Source organism: Perna viridis, chromosome 9, assembly GCF_037379345.1.
Source record: "Perna viridis isolate PV_CMFRI_1.1 ecotype Kerala chromosome 9, ASM3737934v1, whole genome shotgun sequence".
Classification (NCBI taxonomy): Eukaryota; Metazoa; Mollusca; class Bivalvia; order Mytilida; family Mytilidae; genus Perna; species Perna viridis.
Window position 1 is genome coordinate 21,242,710 of NC_142453.1, and position 18,602 is coordinate 21,261,311.

An 18,602-nucleotide genomic window follows, 5' to 3' on the forward strand; every position below is an offset into this window, starting at 1 on the left:
TTATTACTCTCCTGTTACTTGCATTATTAGTTACTAAATATACTTTTTGCTTGATAGGATAAACATTGGTTTGTGATATGTATTTACAATTTGAAAATGTAGTTGACTTTGTTGTCAGGTGAACAAGTATTAATGGAAGTAGAAAGATAATAGAAAGACTACGTTATGTAATTATGAAACTATCCCTACCTGTTTAGATTTCACAGCAAAAAAAAAAAACAAAACAAAAAAAAAAACAAAAACAAAAACGTCAACTGCGCATAAAAACTCATAGTTGCCGCTTGATGTTTTTAAACAATGACAAGGTATTGATGTAGATCATTTCTCGACAGAAACATTTTCTTAGATTCAGAAAAATATTTGTTACCAAAAATAAATCTGAAAAAAGTATACTTTATTGTTAACCTCATTGTATAAAATATTCACAAGATGATCAAATGTTTTCGTCGAAATCTTGATCACAACTTGATGTTTTAACATGTACGCTATTTTTCACGATCGAATTTGTGACATTATTTCCACACCAGTTATCTTTTTTGTAAAGTTTGTTTTTTTTATTACCAATTTAAACATTTTCCGTCTTGAAATACTTGAGCTCAAATGGTGTGCGTAGTTTCCTTCAATTTTTTTTATTTTACCATATAAATACAATGTGTTATTCTATACGAAAACAAGTGTATTAAACTGTAGATAAATTGATCTATAAAGAAGACAGCATGCTTTGCTCAATTTCAGATTTTACATTGACAAGTACATTAGATGTCTGCCAGGATTACTAGACATGTCATCTCAATGCTAATCTAACCTACTTTTGATATCGTTCCTTAGTTCCCGACCACATTCGGTTTCCTAATATTGTTTTCGTCACAATTAGGTCTAGTCATGCACTTTACATTAGCTTCATTATATTGAACCTTTTTTTTAAATTATAGGTTTCCAGGTTTTTTTTTTAACATATCCTTTATTTGCATTATGTAATGTATTAACTATGATTCATGTTCATTAAACAATGTTAGGAAAACTATACATCATACAAACTGTGTCATACAAACTGGTACACTGTGTAATTTACGTTGGGCCCTTGATGACACTGCACATTAAATGAGACATGTTTTATCACTTGCACAGGCCAATGCACTACGTGCATTTAAGACGTCCAGATTTCTTATCTGTTACATAAATTTGTCTGCGATTGGTCCCCTGTGTAGCACTTCAGAACAACTCTAGACATGGGATCTTTATACTCATTGATTATTCTGTCTCTGTTGTCAAGTATTTACTGTGGAACAGGTAATCAAATATATTTTTATATCTTCATATCAATTACTTTTTTTATACTTTTCCCCACCTTATTCATGGTATAAAGGACTCTGTGATTTATTTAGATATACAACTTAATAAAACATAAAGAAATGTTTACAATATATTCACTATTCAGTTAACAACATCATATTATCATTAACAAATGCCTTCAACAGTACATATGCGCAACTATGAATGGTCATATTTGGTTAGATATTCCTTAGTTTTAAAACCCTTTTTGTTGTTTGATTTTACAGAAGAAATTCATTATAATTTTGATTTATGAACGACTAAAGTATGCGAGCCATTTAATATAGTAACATGCAAGAAATTACACAAATCCTAACATTTCATGAGCTGATAAGTGTTTCCTTCGATTGATTAAACGCCCAGGACAAAATTGCAATTCGACAGGTTCAAGATTGAATGTCCATAGAAAATAACTAAAGGACAGCTTAAATATTCTTTAAAAAGTACATAGGAAATCTTATATTAAAACTCTAAAGATTGTGTTTTGCTCGTCACTTAGAAAACATATAACACCAAGAAAACAAGAACTCCCATTATCTTTAGAAATAAAACATATAATAAGTAATGTCATGCATCCGTGCCTAATATTTCAGGGTTTAATTTGTTGACTTCGTCGTATTTTAGCTTCCTCCTTGTAGTTTCACTGTCGTTATGCATGTCTTTGGTATTTGTTTATTTTTTTATAAAAATGTAAAAGCTAATGCGCATAAGTATTTGTCAATAACATTGTACAGAATTTCCATAAAACCTACATGTGTGTTCGGAATGTTTCGGATAAACCCACGTGCGAATTGAATTCTATGTCGGTTATATTAAGCAGTTGCTTTGCAAATACGCACCTCATATTATACAGGATCTATTTAAACAGAAACAAATACAAAGTAATTGACTTCAAAATTATGTTAAAATTATATTATCAAAATTATATATGATCTATAAAGGTACATTTACACTCAATGCTAAATGCATTTTAAGTGTATAAACAAAACGGCTGCAGTGGTAGGTATATATGTATATGAGCAACTCAATCTCTTGTATATATAGAAAGTAAAAAAAATTACACATATGTATACGTTCACGCATTTTTTTACATTCGTGCAAATACAGTCCGTGTAATAGCGGCACTTTAATACCTAGATAACATAATTTGCTCGCACTTATGTAAACCATTACCAAACTTGTAATTAGCCCATGTATACGTCGTACAGGTCTACATCAATATCAGACTTCTAATGGAGTTTTAATTCATTGTCGCTTTATTTTTACACGTAAGTGAGTTCTATGAAAAGCGTTTAAACCCTTTCTTTAGCAAACAAAATTATTGGTATACCTGTACGTTTCACGTAAATTTATGCTGTTTAGACAATTTGTATCTGCATTTCAATTACAAGTAGCATGTACTTGATTACATTCTACCGATCTACCAGTCACTGTGTGCACATACATCAGTGTAGTAAAATAGCAAAATATATTTCCTACATATGCAAATGGGTTTTTAAACTCTCATTTTAAAGTAATTTAGAACACCTGATATAATTCCGTTTTGACATGGTTGGTTCTGTAATTTTCTATTTGTACCATTAAACTTGGGAATGTAACATGAATATTCAAGGCTTATGGCGTCTTTTGTCAAGAGTAATCAATTGAATCAAGGTTCTAGCGTTAAGCAAAAGAACTCAATCCAGGGACAAACACCAGACAAGAAAAACAGACATACTCACAAAATAGCATAAAAGTAACTAAATTATACATACAAAGCAACAAAAGCAAATGAGCAATTCGGATTCCACTAAAAAACTGGGAACATGGACCTGGTGCACCGGTAGGGTAAGCGTCCTCTGCTTTTCTAGATACACCCGCCGAATTGCTCATAAAAAGTCAAGTCCGATTTAGACAAACGAAGAAAGGAAAACTATTCTATCGGGAATAAAGAAACCATTTGTCTGAAAGTTGTAATAGTCATATCAAAGTACGATTCATTGAATTGGTATTTTATATGAGCTTATTTTGACATTACATTATGTAGAAATCGTTGCAGAAGACGTCACTCTTTTAACTTATGTATTGAAAATTAGTTATTTGACAAATCTATTAGAGTTTCTGGAATCTTTTTTATCTGAAATTTTATCTCTACTTTAATTTTGTGTCAGACATTAATTTTTGACATGTTTTAATTGATAATAATTGGCGAGTTGCTCCTAAAAAGTCAAGCCCGGATTAGACGAAAGAGAAAAGGAAAACTATGACACGTTGAACAAATCAGTTTTCATGGCGCAGATGGATACATCATGACGATGCTCCTCAAGGTTGTACTTGTCTATGTTGTCAAAACACGCAGACCATTGCACGAAGGACATGACACATAACATAATCAACATGTTTAAACGCCTTCTTCTTCCTTCCACATTAACTAACTCTTAATACCCTATAATCCTTCATTACTGTTATATAGCTATTAGAAGTGTACACTTACGTTATATGTTAATATCGTGTTAATTTTGGGTGATACTTGTATAATTACAAATTATAGCATTAAATTCCTTTTATTATAAACACCCCTTTTTCAAACTCACTTGAAAATTGATAAGCATTATTGAATGAGGTATAAACATATCATTTAGTTAACCATCAGAAGTAATTTGGGGTGCCTGTTTTGAAGACACGAATTGCATAATGATTCAAACATGGATATTGATTCGTAATTGAGATGCTTTGCAGACATTGCAAAATCGGCCGAAAATTTTAACAATGCACTTAACTAAAACTGTCTGACCTTGTGTAATAGACATGTCTGATAACCCACTTTTGGTATTTAACCTTATCGGCAAGATTTGACCGTATGTGATCTTCACATCTTCATTATATGACATTTGATAATATGTAGTTTACATTTGAAAATTTAGTCATAACATACTAAAATGTCTATCTGTTCATTGATACCGTGGCTTTTGGAAAGGGATGTATTGAAAAAAATAAAATATACAGTATTATTCTTTTTAATTGATATGTTCATCGTGTTCATCGCTTTTTGACAAATGTTTGTTTATGAAATACCCTACCGGGGTATCCAGTTCTGGTTCCAAGTTTTAATGGAAACCGGGTTGCTCGTTACCTTTTATTTATATGCGTGTTATTTAAGTTATTATATGTTTTTTGTTGGGTGGGTCAATTTCCTTTGTCTGGTCTTCGATCATGGATTGTTTTCTTTTTTATCTCTTTTTAAGTCTTTAATACTGGATCCATTGATTTCCTGTGGATGCTTACAATATTATTGAAACCGTATTGTCGCCTCTGATGTTGTTGGTTTACATATGATATTATGTCATAAACATTTATGCCACGAACACATTGTTTACCTGCAATTCATTTTCATGATGGTTTTTCAAAATCTGAAAAACAAAATGCAAAATACAGTACCTGAACCGATCCGTGCAACATAAATTGCGATCAGTTATCGATCACCGATCAGTTTCCGGTCAGTCAAACCGACCAATTTAACTGGTGATTGGATCAAGTGACTTGATCAATGTATTTTTCGGTTTTTGTTGTTTACGTTGTCAATTTTACACATATTTATAAGATGTAATAGATTTAAACCTCAATTTATACATTTAGTTTACATTTCTGTTATTTAAAAGAGATCTAACATCATTTTACATAACAAAACTGTGATCAGACCGGTCACCGGTCAACGGTCATCGATCCGTCAAATCGTTGCGTGGATCGGTTCAAGACTGTAATTCTCTTTATTTGTATTACAAGTGTTTGTATACGCATCGGTTTTAGTGTCGACAATGTTTAAACACTATAGATAAATGCATAAATTGATCGGTAATTTACACTTGTTTAAGAAGTCCTACTTTAAAGGTAAGATTCAGTGCTTGGTGTTAAGATTTCTGTAGATATATTTGCTTATTGTATCATAACTCATAAGTTATAAATCTCAATTGGTTTTGCATATTTTTTGCCAGCAAACTATAAATCAGTCCCTTGTGGTGTATTTCGTACAGCAAGCATTTTCTTAAGTTAAAAGGGCAATCATATTTATTACGATGCAAATATGCTGTGTAATAACGTTTTTTTTCACGGAGTGTTTCATATAATTCATATACTTATATAAAAAAAGAAACTTTTATTCATATCCTGCAACTTAAGGTTATTTTTTGATATTATACTTGTCGTCAAAAACATCAATTCTGTCCTCCGCCGTTGGTTTATATGATAATTTGGTGGGCAATCAACCGTTCCTCATTATAATGAACGATTGCCTGATATTAAGTGTCTAGATTTCTTTTTAACAATTGGTAATCTGTTTCCGACCTCGTCGATTAATGTGCAGTGTCGGTTATGTTTGTGGTCTGTCATTTATGTAAATGACAACGTTAACAATTCCTGAATTAACAACTTATGTTTTTGGACATTCAGGTACATTCCATTTTATTATTGTAATGCTGTAAACAAATGATCAAGAATAATTGCTATAATTAACATTGAAACGAAACAAAAAATATTTGCTTATTTTAGTCCATCGGCGAAATGTCGGGGCAGGATCTGCAGCCAATGTGGGCCATGAACCGCTGTTGTTGTTTCCTGCTGCAACAGGTACTACGCCAGAACCAACCACTGCTACAAGCGTTACTGTAAATAATAATAAAGGACCAGATCCTCGTCTCGAGTTGCTTTATAAACAACTTGGATGTATGAATATAGGATCAAGTGCTGCAGGAGATCCACATAAGCTGAAAGTATTTGGTACGTCATGTCTTTTTTTTTTCAATTAAAACTTACCTAGGATTAGAGACACAACTATTACAAACCATAATTTTTCATCAATCTCATGAAAGCATCAAAGTAATTTGGACTGAAATTGAATATTGAGTTAGGTCCCTTACCCTAGTTCGACCTACTTTATATATCTTTTACTGCACACGTTTGACCCCTCTCTTTGAATATAAATGATGATGATGTAGTCTGCTGGCTTGGGCTGGCTATACACTGCGTGCCCTAGAATCTACGATTTATGTACGTATATCCAATAGCTTATGAGACTTTTTTTTTTATCACAAACCAGACTGTATGAATACAATGATTCCATTAATGTCTACCATTTAGATAAAAGTTAAATAGTTTTTCCGGTATATTTATGTGTAGTAAATAGCTTGGTTTTGTATAGCATACAATTCAGACGACCAATCCAAAATACATATCCTATTCTTCTGTGCGCTGAATATCATAGAAGACAAATGATGTATTCACTCTTTACTGGTTCAATTACTCATAACTCAAAATTATTTTTGTTACTTTGTAAATATCATTTTGGTTATTTTATGTTCTTTGTTCTGTTTTGTCTGTGTTCCATGTATAGTCTTTGTCCCTGGATAACATTCTATTGATTTCTTGAATCTTGCTTCCCTTGATTACTTTTTGAAAAAAGTTTCACATTGAACCTTGAAACAACAAGACAGAAATTGGCCCGCAGCGGATTTAATTGACATGGCGTCTAATGAACGATGTTATTATTGAATATTCGGGAGTGTTTGTTTGTTTATACACAAAGCTGAATGCTATTGATTGATTGTTGGGGTTTATCGCGATGAACATGAAATGGATGATAAAATGAACTTGAAATGATGATGTTGAAATGAAAAATGGGATGGGACACAACGAGAATAGAGTTGAAAAATTTTGATTACAACTAGAAATAGATAGAGATGGGTAGGGCCGGGCAATTTAGCCTCCTATAGTTCCAACAACTCCTTTCGAATACCATAATAGGGTTCTTTAACATGCGAGGAATGTACCATCTATTCCAATACGGTGCACCACTATGGTTTGCGGTCCCAGCATGTAACACTGCAAGGGTACCCCATTCCACCACCTGGGCACACCGCCCTAGCCCCGGCCAGGGTTTTGAGCACTATTTAGTCGCCTTTTACGACAAGCTTAGAGTAGCTGTGGACCTATTCTTTTTACACCCGGACCCGCCCGGGGCAAATGCTATCTAACACTGACGTTCTATTGTAAATGTATGAAATAACACAAATTTATTAAACTTTTTTAGACTTCGGCGGTAAAAAAATACAAGTACAAGGTAAGTGTGTGTATTTTTTTCCTAAAATCTGAAGTATTTGGTTTTTTTTATTTGTTTTGTTTTGTTTTTGTATTATTTTGTATTGTTTTGTTTGTTTGTTTGTTTGTTTTTGTTTTTGTTTTTATTATTATTATCATTATTGTTTGAAAGATAAACTCTATAGAGTGCTAACTTAAAGCAAGGTTTTGTGTTTGTAACTTTAACACTTGTATGATGTGTTTTTTTTTTTCATTCTAGGGTGGTGTCTACATCCTTATATTCAAGGAATAAATGCAAATAGCAAAAACATTATATACTTCAACAAAAAGTATAATAGATAAGAAGCTTTCAGACTAGTATTGCACAATTTTATAGTAAACCTTTTTATATCTTTTTATGTTTGTGTGTGTCTTTTTAGAATCACAACATTTGCCTGGATGTTTTGGTAAGTAATATAGAAAAGTTGACACAGCTTATAATGAATATGAACAAAAACGTCTTAAATTAATTTATCTTGACAACATTCATTAAACACTGTTCCTTGATGTTTATTACATCTCTAGTTTCAATTAAGATCGACTATTTACAAAACGAGCATAATTTTGTTTCCTCATCCCTTCAGCACCTGCGTATGGAGTGTTCATATTACAACTCATACGTTATGCCAGAGCTTGTCGAAACAACGCAGACCTTTTGTATCGCGCTTGAACTCTAACAAATAGGCTTCTTGAACATGGTTATCTTGCTACAAGACTGAAGTCATCACCTCAGAAGTTTTATGGTCGTCATCGTTATGGTGTATCCATCTGCACCATGAAAACTGATTTATTCAACAAGTCATAGTTTTTCTTTTCTCGTTTGTCTACCCCGGACTTGACTTTTTATGAGCAACTCGGCGGGTGTTCTTAGGAAAACAGAGGACGTTTACCCTACCGGTGCACCTGGTCCATGCTCCCAGTTTTTAGTGGAGTCCGAGTTGCTCATTTGTTTTTGTTACTTTGTATGCATGATTTTAGTTACTTTATGTTCTTTGTTGTGTATGTCTGTTTTCTATGTCTGGTCTTTGTCCCTGGATTACATTCTGTTGATTACCGCTATAACCTTGGTTCCCTTGATTGTTGTTTTGTTTTTTTTTAATTTTGTGTTTGTTTTTGAACACATGCCAAAACAGATTTAAGTGATAAAAATACATCTATTTCATTACTGTGTTATTTATTTTGAGTAATTTGATACTACAAAACGTGATGCATATGCAATGTAACCTTGCAATTTGAAATACAGCAACATCGACGGTAATAATTTGTTTCCGCTTTTTCATTTACAGTACCAATTCCAGGTAAGTAAATCATGTACAATTTTAATAGAAATTTGAAAAAAAATATTAAAATGTTCCGTTTAAAATATCCACATATCATTGATACAGAACAATATCACTGAAAAACAGTCATCAGAAAGCTCTAAAAGTATTTGTGTTGTTAATGAATCAAACTAAAATCAACATTTATTAAAAATGATAAATTGCCTGTAAAATATACGCTGTTGATTGTTAAAAACTTCAAATTTCCATTTACCCCATATATTTGCCCGTATCGTTTCCGATTTCCCATTGTTTTAATCGAAATAAGCAAAAGAAAATGTGATGCCCCATTGAAATAGGGTTTTTAAGTCTCGACATGTGACTCCTTGATTCACGAGAATGGGTCCTAGTCTACCATTCAAATAAATGTCATTTTCAGAGCGTTGGATTCAGTATATAAAAGCCGAAAATATGTTGGTGCAAAGTACCAATAAAAATGATAAATATCTTTTTCCACATGATAATTATGTTAAGAAAAGTGTAAAATAGAAGAGTTTGCATTTTAATACAGCGTTTCGAGATCCCGGATGTTAACAATAAAATGCAGACCGGTCTTCGGATTTCAGTAGGTTCTACATCAGAAATTTTGGTAAGGAAAATGAAACTAGAACGAGACTTACAGACCCTATACCGAATATCCAATAGAATTCCGATGTTTTATTTTCTTTGATTACCCTTTTTAGATATCATATTGTATATGTAAGAGATTGTCTATTTAGAAACCAGGCAGGTCATATGATAAGGATGGCACATGGTAAAATTTATCCCACGGATTGGTTTGTTCTAATATCATTTTTATATCACATGTATGTCAAATTGAACAAATATTTTTTTAACCGACAATATATGACTTAGAAAATTATTTTAAAGTTCGCTAAGAAAAAAATAACAAATTTTGCACAAAATGAAAGAGGTATCTCCCTTTTCTAATGAATTTCCTTGCTTTCTATGTGATTTATTTCACTTAAACCATTGCAGTTATTGAAAAAAAAAATAACATTATGCATTTCCGATATGAAATAGATGATTTTTATAGACAATATCTGTCAAGTATCACCAACTGCCTGGTATTTGCACCCTCTTAAAAGTTTAAACTACAGTAGTTGATAGAAGTAACGTTTAACTTTATTCTGTTTAGTCAGATGGATATTGTTTTTTCCAATTAGTTTCCATATACTTCGTATTTTTTTTAATTCCCACCCTCCTTGATATTGTGGTTAAGTCCACGATAGAATGGGGAATTATCTCCATTAATCAATTGCAGTCTTTGTATATTTTTAACAGTTGTGTAGTAAACGCTTTAAGTAGTTACCCGTACAAATGTGGCCAATGATCCTACTAAAATAAGAAATACAGACTTGATCTTTTTTCACATCATACAAACTATGTATTTTTCTTACAGCTTGCCACGATAAGGTTGATTTGGTTTTTCTACTTGACGCTTCTGGATCTGTTGGCATTAACAATTTCTATAAAGAAAAGCAGTTTATCATAAGTTCCCTTGCCAGATTTGTAATAAGCCCAAATGACGCACAGACAAGTATAGTTATGTTCTCCAACCAACCAGAAAACCAATTTAATTTGAATACCTTTTACGATATGCGATCTATCATTGGACGAATAAACCAGATTCCTTATCAAGCTGGAGGAACATACACTAGCGCCGCCCTCACATTTGCCCAAACCCAAAGCTTCAGTGCAGCCGCAGGTGCCCGTCCAGATGCACGTTCTATCCTCGTAATTATCACTGATGGTCAAGCAACCGATCCAAAACAGACTATTCAAGCAGCTGAAACACTGAAGCAGGACAACATTACAATCATAGCAGTTGGAATCGGAGTCGGAATAGACATGGTGGAACTTAATGCTATTGCATCGGATCCAAGATACATTATTCAGGCAAACGATTTTGAGGCTTTGGGCAAGTTTTATGGAACTATCCATGAATTATCATGTGTCGTTGGTAAGTTGATATACAAAATAGATACATCCAAGTAGATATTTATAAGATCGACGTGATTTCAAATTACACCATTTGAATTTTTTTTTATTGATATCTATTTTTGATTTTTTGGACAATTCCATTTACACAGTTTCACTCTTGTTTCCAGCTGGTTGTCTGTCTTTGCTAGTAGAAAATTGTTTTTCAATATCAAAAGATGGCATAATTTCGGCGGATTTTTCTGGAAATGCAGAGAACGCTTACCTTACCGGTACACCTGGTCCATGCTCCCAATTTTTTAGTGGAGTCTGAGTTGCTCATTTGATTTTGTTACTTTGTAGGTATGATTTTAGTTACTTTATGTTTTTTGTTGTGTATGTCTGTTTTCCATGTCTGGTCTTTGTCGCTGGATTACATTCTTTTGATAACCGCTATAACCTTGGTTACTTTGATTACTCTTGGAAAAGCCAGATCAGATAAAATATATTTTTGTTGTTGGTGAAAACACTTTGTTGCTGGCATTAAACTTAATTATATTTAACTATAGAAAAATCCCATTAAAATCACGATTTTATGGGAACATAATGGTATGGCCTTCATGTCAAAATGAATTGTAACTTTAACACTTTAGTGTTATTCCATTTCAAGTTACTCGAATGATGTTGATTTAAATTGTAGAATTAACAACTACTCCAGGTAAGTAATTATTATTTAAATGAAACTGTAATTATTCTAAATGGTACTTATTATTATCTTTTTATTTGATACATATTTTTGCTTTTAATTTCATTTTATATAAATAAAACGCTGCTTTGACAAAAGTTGTCATAAATCTCACTTTTGTAGATAAAGTACATTTCACTGTGCAAATTGTAAAGGCATTTAATATGATGTGTATAAAAAAAACCACATACGTACGAATGTGTCGTCGACAGCAATATAACATTGATAGGAATTGCATTTTTATATTTTTAAGAGCCAACCACTCCTAAGCCAACAACAATTTCAACGCCAGAACCGTCAACCCAGGAGCCAACAACACCAGCTTCAACTCCAGAACCAACCACCGGTGCTGCTGCTGGAAATGGAACGAATAAACCAGGTAGGCGCAATTTACATTTTGAAACCATTTCATATGTCTTATAATCAACGGTTGAATATTTAAGTATTTTTTGAATAGGCCCTACAGATATTGTAAAATTCTATGGTAATATCTTTTATTAAATCTTAGATTTGCTAGAAATTGATGCAAAGCATATTTTTGTATAAAAGATAGGATATCAAGGGCGTAACATACGCGCTGGTACTCTACAGGGGGAACGAAAGAGGGTAATAATTTACGTACCATTCTATGAAAATCCGGCTTTGGGTTGCACTTAATTTTCATAGACTTGATCTTTTTTGCATTTCATATATTCATTACATTATATATTTTTGGGTGATTATATTCAGAAAAGATGCGGAAAAAAAAATCCATAGCGCACTTCAAACAAATCAATAATTCATTATTGATATTTGGAGATTACCACGGAAAAAAACTTGGGTGGTGCAATTAAATCCCCGTCTTTTTTGTTTTGCCTCATGTGCCACATGGTCATAGTAGTTTTACTTACGGCCCAAGCGATTGTAGAGATATGGAGTGTGAATGTTCAAATCATTTTGTTAATTTAATGTAAAGTAGTTGTTTGTGATACCCCTGTTTATTAGATTCGTAATGTCAAGTGATCGCTGAGGAGCAAATAGTGATATATTCGATTGTTTTAATTGAGTTGCAGCGAGTCCACCAAAATTTGGGATGACCCCAGTGTAGGTTTTATACTAATGGGGAAAATATATGATAGTGGCAGCAAGCTCCTGTGCTTCCACTACGGTGTTTCATTTTTTCATTTTTTCTCCTCATTTTTTTTTTGGAATTCTACAGCACATTCTATTTAGTTTTTATCTCATAAAAACAATCCACATGTTAATGTCTGTTTAGTATACAGTTTTACTCTAAACATAAAAAAAAAACAAATAATAGATAGGTGTTCCAACAACGAAAAACATTTTGCAGATTTTTTTATCTATAGTGCTACTTAAATCAGTAATTAACCATGATTGTAGCTATATATCTTTACAGGTGTTGGCATTGGTTCATCCATAACAAGTAAGATTCAATCTTGTAATATTGTTTTAACTATTTGAAGAACCTCCGTTGTCTCTCCCCCCTTGACGTTTCCTTTTTTAGGTTATACTTAGCATGCAATATTCATATAGTATATGTTCTCTGGCATGATTTTAGGCAATGCCTATGATGGACAGAAACCATTTTATGTTTACGGTGTCTTCTTTGGTGAGGAAAATGTGTGAAACTTTCTTCTGGGGAATTTTAATACATTTCTACACAGTCAATAATTTCCAAAACATTATTAAATAAATGAAGAAATATGAAATATTTCAATCGACGTATTAAAAGACAAAACGTTCATCCACACTTGCGCAATCCTCTTCTTCCATGTCGACAAATTTTGAAAATAATATTCCTCAGATAGCTGGATTTGTGCTTTGCAGTGTTATGATTATTATTTGTATTATTTTTGCTATGAGTCCGGTAAATCGACTATAGAACACTGTTTAAGGTAAACACCGAATAGTTAAAAGGGGTCGTTTATTATTAATTGTAACAGATATATTGAACTTATTTAAGTTTTGCTAAAACAAACAGTACAAAAAGTAAGAATACACATGTACACTGTACGTATGCAAAATTAAGATGTTTGTGTAGTGATTTTTTTCACCGTTCATTAGAAGCCCATGGACTGCTTTTAGCAGTTTTTTAGGACATTCGTTTGGGGGGGGGTGTTGTCTCTTTGGGAGTTCCCAAAGTCCAGTCATCTACTTTGTTCTACATATGAATTTCTTTACTTACCTATGACTTATTTCTGTTTTGTTTTATTTATTTTTTTTTTATTAACTCGTACAAATAGTACAAGTATTATTGTGAATTTTACCGAACATATCTGTATTTCAATCGTTTGTGCGTAGTTCGGTTAGTATTTTCTAAACGTGGTTCTTGTTATCTTTTTATTGATCCTTATTTGATTGTGTTCAGGCGGATCAAGTGTTGCACCAGCTGTTACTGGAAGTCCTGGAGGATCAACGGTTGTAGGTAACAAATACAATAGTTTAGATGATATTTAAATCAATTGTTAAAATATTAAAACATTTATCTGCAGACGACAGAAAAAATAGTTAAATACAAAATGTTAGATGAAGTTAAAGCCTTAAATAAATGTACTTAAGTGTAACTATTTGACATGCATGTAAAAACCCACCGATCTGACAGTGTTATATCATTCAAGGATATTTCTCGATTAGAAAAAAACATTAATTTAATCTTTGTGCATCACTTGCTTTGCGCAGAAATTTTCCAATAGAATTTTAGAAAAATGAGGTTTTTGACAGCATTATCTGCCCTTGAAATGATCATTTTCAGTGTCAGTGCCTTGCAATGAAATTGTTATTTAATGGGCCAGCATGATATGGAAAATCTTGTCTGTTTTCCTTGATTCAGATTGTGCAAATGGTCAAATGATACTATCAAAATGATGGGTTTTTCCATATGATTTTTCATATACTGACTGATTCTTACATGGACTGACCCTTATTTGATATAAGATATGAGGATATTCCTTTTGTGCAAGACTAAATATACTATCTAGCTATTTGCCACTTCTGCAGGTTTTACAATGTCTCTAATTCTTCTATCCTATACTTTATGTTAAATTATTATATTCCTAAGTTAACATAATTTTATTCCAACAGAAATGGTGACATGTTTAGAAAAAAAAATATCACCGAGATTTAGTTTCTGGTGACATAATTCACTTATTACCTATCTTAATTCTTCTTTGGACCATTAATTTAAATACATAAATACCTTTGGGAAGTAAAAGAAGTTCTGTCCTCGTGTTATTGACATGCCGACATATCATCTTATTAGTAATGTCAACATATCTTAAAACTAAACGTTCTGTGTATTTTTCGTTGAGTAACATTGATTTGAGTAGCAAGTCTTAGATTCATAGTATAGGTCATAGTTTGATTGCTGTGATACCTGCATAATGTATACCCAATTTTTTGTCATTCTTTTGACTGCATTTTATCGTTTTTTGTAGAATGTAGAAATGTAGAAATTATCTGTGTGTATTTCTTAATAAAACTAAATTCCAGATAAATTGTGAGCAATGTTTAGTGAAATAATACCCCATCTTTCCGATTTCGAAGAATGACAAAGTAATTAGTTTTCTTTTCGAGAATATTCCATACATTCAGAAAATCTGAAGTCAGGGGTGCATATCTTGGATATTTTATGAAGGTGTTGTGAACGGTCCATTAAATTCTACTCACTAAAGTTAAGGGAGGTACGAATATGAGGTTAGTCCTCTTTCTATGAATGTTTTATGAAAAACAATAACCATCACGATCAAACTCCGAATTTAGATATGCATGTATTAGTGTTTTATAAATGTAGTGTGGTGTAGGAGGGACATTCGAGAAGACATTTTACTCTTTGTACATAAATGATAAAGTTCATGCCTTGCTATGTAAACATGCACATTGCTTTTTATCGACATTTGAAACAGAAGTTGTACAATTGGAATAAGACCTCTGTAAAGGGAACATACAATGCCCTTATGTGATGTTGTTGTAGATAAAAGATAATTGCTCCATATTATCAAAATGAAATGACCTCGAGTTCCTATCAAATACTTAATACCAATATCTGAAATCAAGGTTACTCTACTACATTCTATGAAAATGTCACGTTATTTTGTTTATTGATGAAGAAGGTGATGTAGATTAGAAAAGGGATGTAAAAGTCATTTTAGTAATTCATATTTTGACCAAAAAATATTCCTTCATTTCTAATGAACATCTTAGATAGGGATGTACAATAGCAATAAGTTAAAGTAAAGGGGAAGTTAAGTTATTAGTCAAATTCTATCAAATCAAATTATATGACATTGAAAAATTTGCAGATCAGAGAAGTGTATCTGAAATTCATAAAGGCAAATTCAATATTTTGGTATGCAACCCTGCCCTTTCTTTAAACAATAAAATCGAAAGTTCAAATGGATTGTACATATCTTCAACACTTAGTTTATATTCATTTGTATGGGAGAAATAGGTTATGAGAAGGGTATCCTGTATTTTGCGTGACAACGGATGTACGACAAAAGGACGGATTTCCTTTTCGCTATTCAGCCCAATTTTGAAGTGGGGTGTTATCAATAATTGTCTTAGTTATTTTCTCTCGAAGTTGATTGTTTTTTATTTTAAAATAATTCCAAATATTTAAGACATATTATTTATATTATTACCCAGACTAAAATACCTTGAAGGTGTCCTTTTCATTTCTTTTCAAATATCAATTATGAATGCTGGATATCTCAAATTGGAATGCAAATGAAACAAACATATTGAAAACGACTATTTTAGCTTAGCTTGTCAAAAGCGGAAGCTTGTGCCCTAATGCTTATGGATCAACTCTGCCTAGCTTTTTGGTGATTTACAGAATTCTAAAGCTCTACATAATCAAACTAAATAATTAAAAAAAAACAAATAAAAAGGTTGTACTAGGTTTTTTCGAAACTGTCATAACAAATATGTCTTCCATATGATATGATAGGAGTATCAACACAACGACTTCCACAAACAACTAAAATCACTGTAGGAGGGTCAACAATTAAAGGATCAGGCACTGGAAGTAGTGTACATGAAACAGGAAATACCGGAACTGGCAACAAAGGAACAGGAAGCGGAAATGCGAGTTCAGTGGCCCCTCTCCAAACAACAGCGTCAAGTGGAGGTAGCGGCCCATAGGCGTCCAATAATATACTGCAAAGAAAACTTATAGTTTATCTTGTTTTCAATTATTAAAATTAAACCATAATTGTTCTAAACATTTATCTGCCGGTGGTGGACAACGACTGAACAAATAACAACAAGAGCGAAAAAATGCATAATTTTTATTTCAAATAAAAATATAAGATTATGGTTATATATATATATGCAGTGACGTCTCTAGCAAACAGCCGCTTCTGCGTGCTCAATATTGTCATATGGTAATGCATATTTATTTGGTTGTTTTTATTGGTTAGAGATTTTCTACATTTATCTTCTGAAAAAATGCATTTCATGCTAAATCAAACTTTCAAGTTGAGGGATAAAAATTACCAAATTATATTGAAATGAAAGAATTGTGTGGTGACTCGCTTACGAAACGTACTATCATTGTCGACTCAAAGTTTCTATTGAGTTTATTTATCAAAATCTGTTCCCATTTTATCTAATGTAAAAACTTAAAGCGATTTCATGAATAATAAATTGTTATTATAGTTCAAATGCAATTTGAGATATCATAATGTTATCTTTGGTCACAAAATTTATCTATGTACATGATGTTTATCAAGTTGTCTCTTATATCAGAACAAAAAGAATAATTGTCTAACGTTTTTTGTAATACAAAACCTAACTGGTATTGTATATTTGGCATAATTTTGTAAAAAAATCTGGTAGTTTCCTTTGAACAACTTACAAACTATTGCCCAAAGTTAAGCAGACATAAAGGACGACAAGGAAATACGTGTGCAGCACAATTAATTTTCATTCGTGTAAGAATAGATACTGCCATTTGTAATTCAATATGTAGGCAAACAGCATAAAAATGAGAGCATAATGCGCTATTAATGTCATTGTTTTCATCACTTTTCACACAGGTCTGACTTTTTTTTTAAATCTGTAAGTCGCTCTTCTCTAGGCGCTGACACAGTATGTAAATTTTACAAAGAATATACAAAGCATACTTTAGCCAGAATGTGACAAATAATTGGAATTTAAAATAGTGCAATTTTGAATTTGCATAGCAAAAACACATCATTCATTTATAAATGCGGTACCAGACGGCCATATTAATGTGTAATATGTGATAACGATAGATTTATCTGCACCTCAATAATTGTCTGCAGCAATGTTGCGTTGTCCACTGTATTAGTTGGTAAGACAAGTTTTCCTTTTCTTCATAAAACATGTTCATTATATTCTGACTTGCATTTGAGTAATTACATCGACACTGATGATGCGTTTCTTTTAAAGGTATCATTTTTATAAAAAGTTAATACCGCGTACCATTTTTGTGACTTTTAAGACACATCAAAGGCATATATTTCTTTTTACGGATTATTAAACTATCTAAATTAATCTAAACTTTTTGTTTTTTGTTTTTTGTTTGTTTTTTTTTTTGCTTAGAAATTATGATGTGCTTTCCAGCTTCAGCAATATGCTTCTTAGCATACCTTTGCCATTGAATCTGAAATTGACAACATTACATAAACACAACCTACTTTTGAAAGGCCGTTAGTAAATTGTACAAAAAAAAAACAAAGTCTGGTTATATGTGAGTTTTTTTTTCCTTTAAAATAGGTTCAGGTGGTTCAGGAACTGATACAACACGTAAGTGTTAAGTGGTACTCCAGCTAAAAATCATTACTTTGTGTGATACATGGTCGAAAAGTCTACATATTTTTATTTTTTTTTTTATATTTTGTCCAATATTTTCAATTCTGAATATCCTCTCAGAGAAGACAGATTGGAACGAATAACTATACATTTCATCATAAAAAAAAAACAAATATTTAAAACCTTTTTGGGGTGTATCACACACAGATTTGCATAATTTGTTAAAGACCGATAGTCTCATAAACGTACATGTCATTAGGTGAAACGTGGCCAAAAACAATATTCATTTAAATTGCAGTTTTATCACATTTAAGTGTTTAAGGGCTTTCTCATTAATTTATTGAAATAGATAACGGTTTCGTCGGAATAACCTTGAATTCAGAGAAAACGAAGCAACGTTT

At 32.1% G+C, this 18,602-nt stretch overlaps 2 protein-coding genes across 5 annotated transcripts in view; both read left to right on the forward strand.

The window, feature by feature from the left end:
* The first annotated feature begins 1,131 nt into the window (after positions 1-1,131).
* LOC148607298 (uncharacterized) lies at positions 1,132-10,240 on the forward strand. The gene is made up of 5 exons (XM_088544507.1): positions 1,132-1,290; positions 5,857-6,084; positions 7,394-7,423; positions 7,821-7,847; positions 8,727-10,240. Exons 1-5 carry the CDS (start codon positions 1,230-1,232, stop codon positions 8,744-8,746), a joined length of 366 nt encoding a protein of 121 aa, XP_088400633.1. The 5' UTR covers positions 1,132-1,229; the 3' UTR covers positions 8,747-10,240.
* Positions 10,241-10,261: 21 nt separating this feature from the next.
* LOC148607299 (uncharacterized) overlaps positions 10,262-18,602 on the forward strand; it is a 44,113-nt gene continuing 35,772 nt past the window's right edge. For 3 of the 4 annotated variants that reach the window (XM_088544504.1, XM_088544502.1, XM_088544503.1), the window contains exons 1-7: positions 10,262-10,722; positions 11,380-11,397; positions 11,678-11,803; positions 12,821-12,847; positions 13,793-13,849; positions 16,373-16,552; positions 18,166-18,195. In XM_088544504.1, the coding sequence (XP_088400630.1) occupies positions 10,308-10,722; positions 11,380-11,397; positions 11,678-11,803; positions 12,821-12,847; positions 13,793-13,849; positions 16,373-16,552; positions 18,166-18,195 (853 nt within the window). In that variant the 5' untranslated portion in view covers positions 10,262-10,307. The remainder of the gene's footprint in view (positions 10,723-11,379; positions 11,398-11,677; positions 11,804-12,820; positions 12,848-13,792; positions 13,850-16,372; positions 16,553-18,165; positions 18,196-18,602) is intronic. The other variant, XM_088544506.1, reaches the window with a different exon arrangement.

Excerpts from the sequence above, each read along its gene's own strand:
- LOC148607298 (XM_088544507.1), top strand. The coding sequence starts at position 1,230 with ATGGGATCTTTATACTCATTGATTATTCTGTCTCTGTTGTCAAGTATT. Across the intron at positions 6,085-7,393 it reads ACATAAGCTGAAAGTATTTG|ACTTCGGCGGTAAAAAAATA; the intron begins GTACGTCATGTC and ends AAACTTTTTTAG. Across the intron at positions 7,848-8,726 it reads ACATTTGCCTGGATGTTTTG|TACCAATTCCAGGTAAGTAA; the intron begins GTAAGTAATATA and ends TTTCATTTACAG.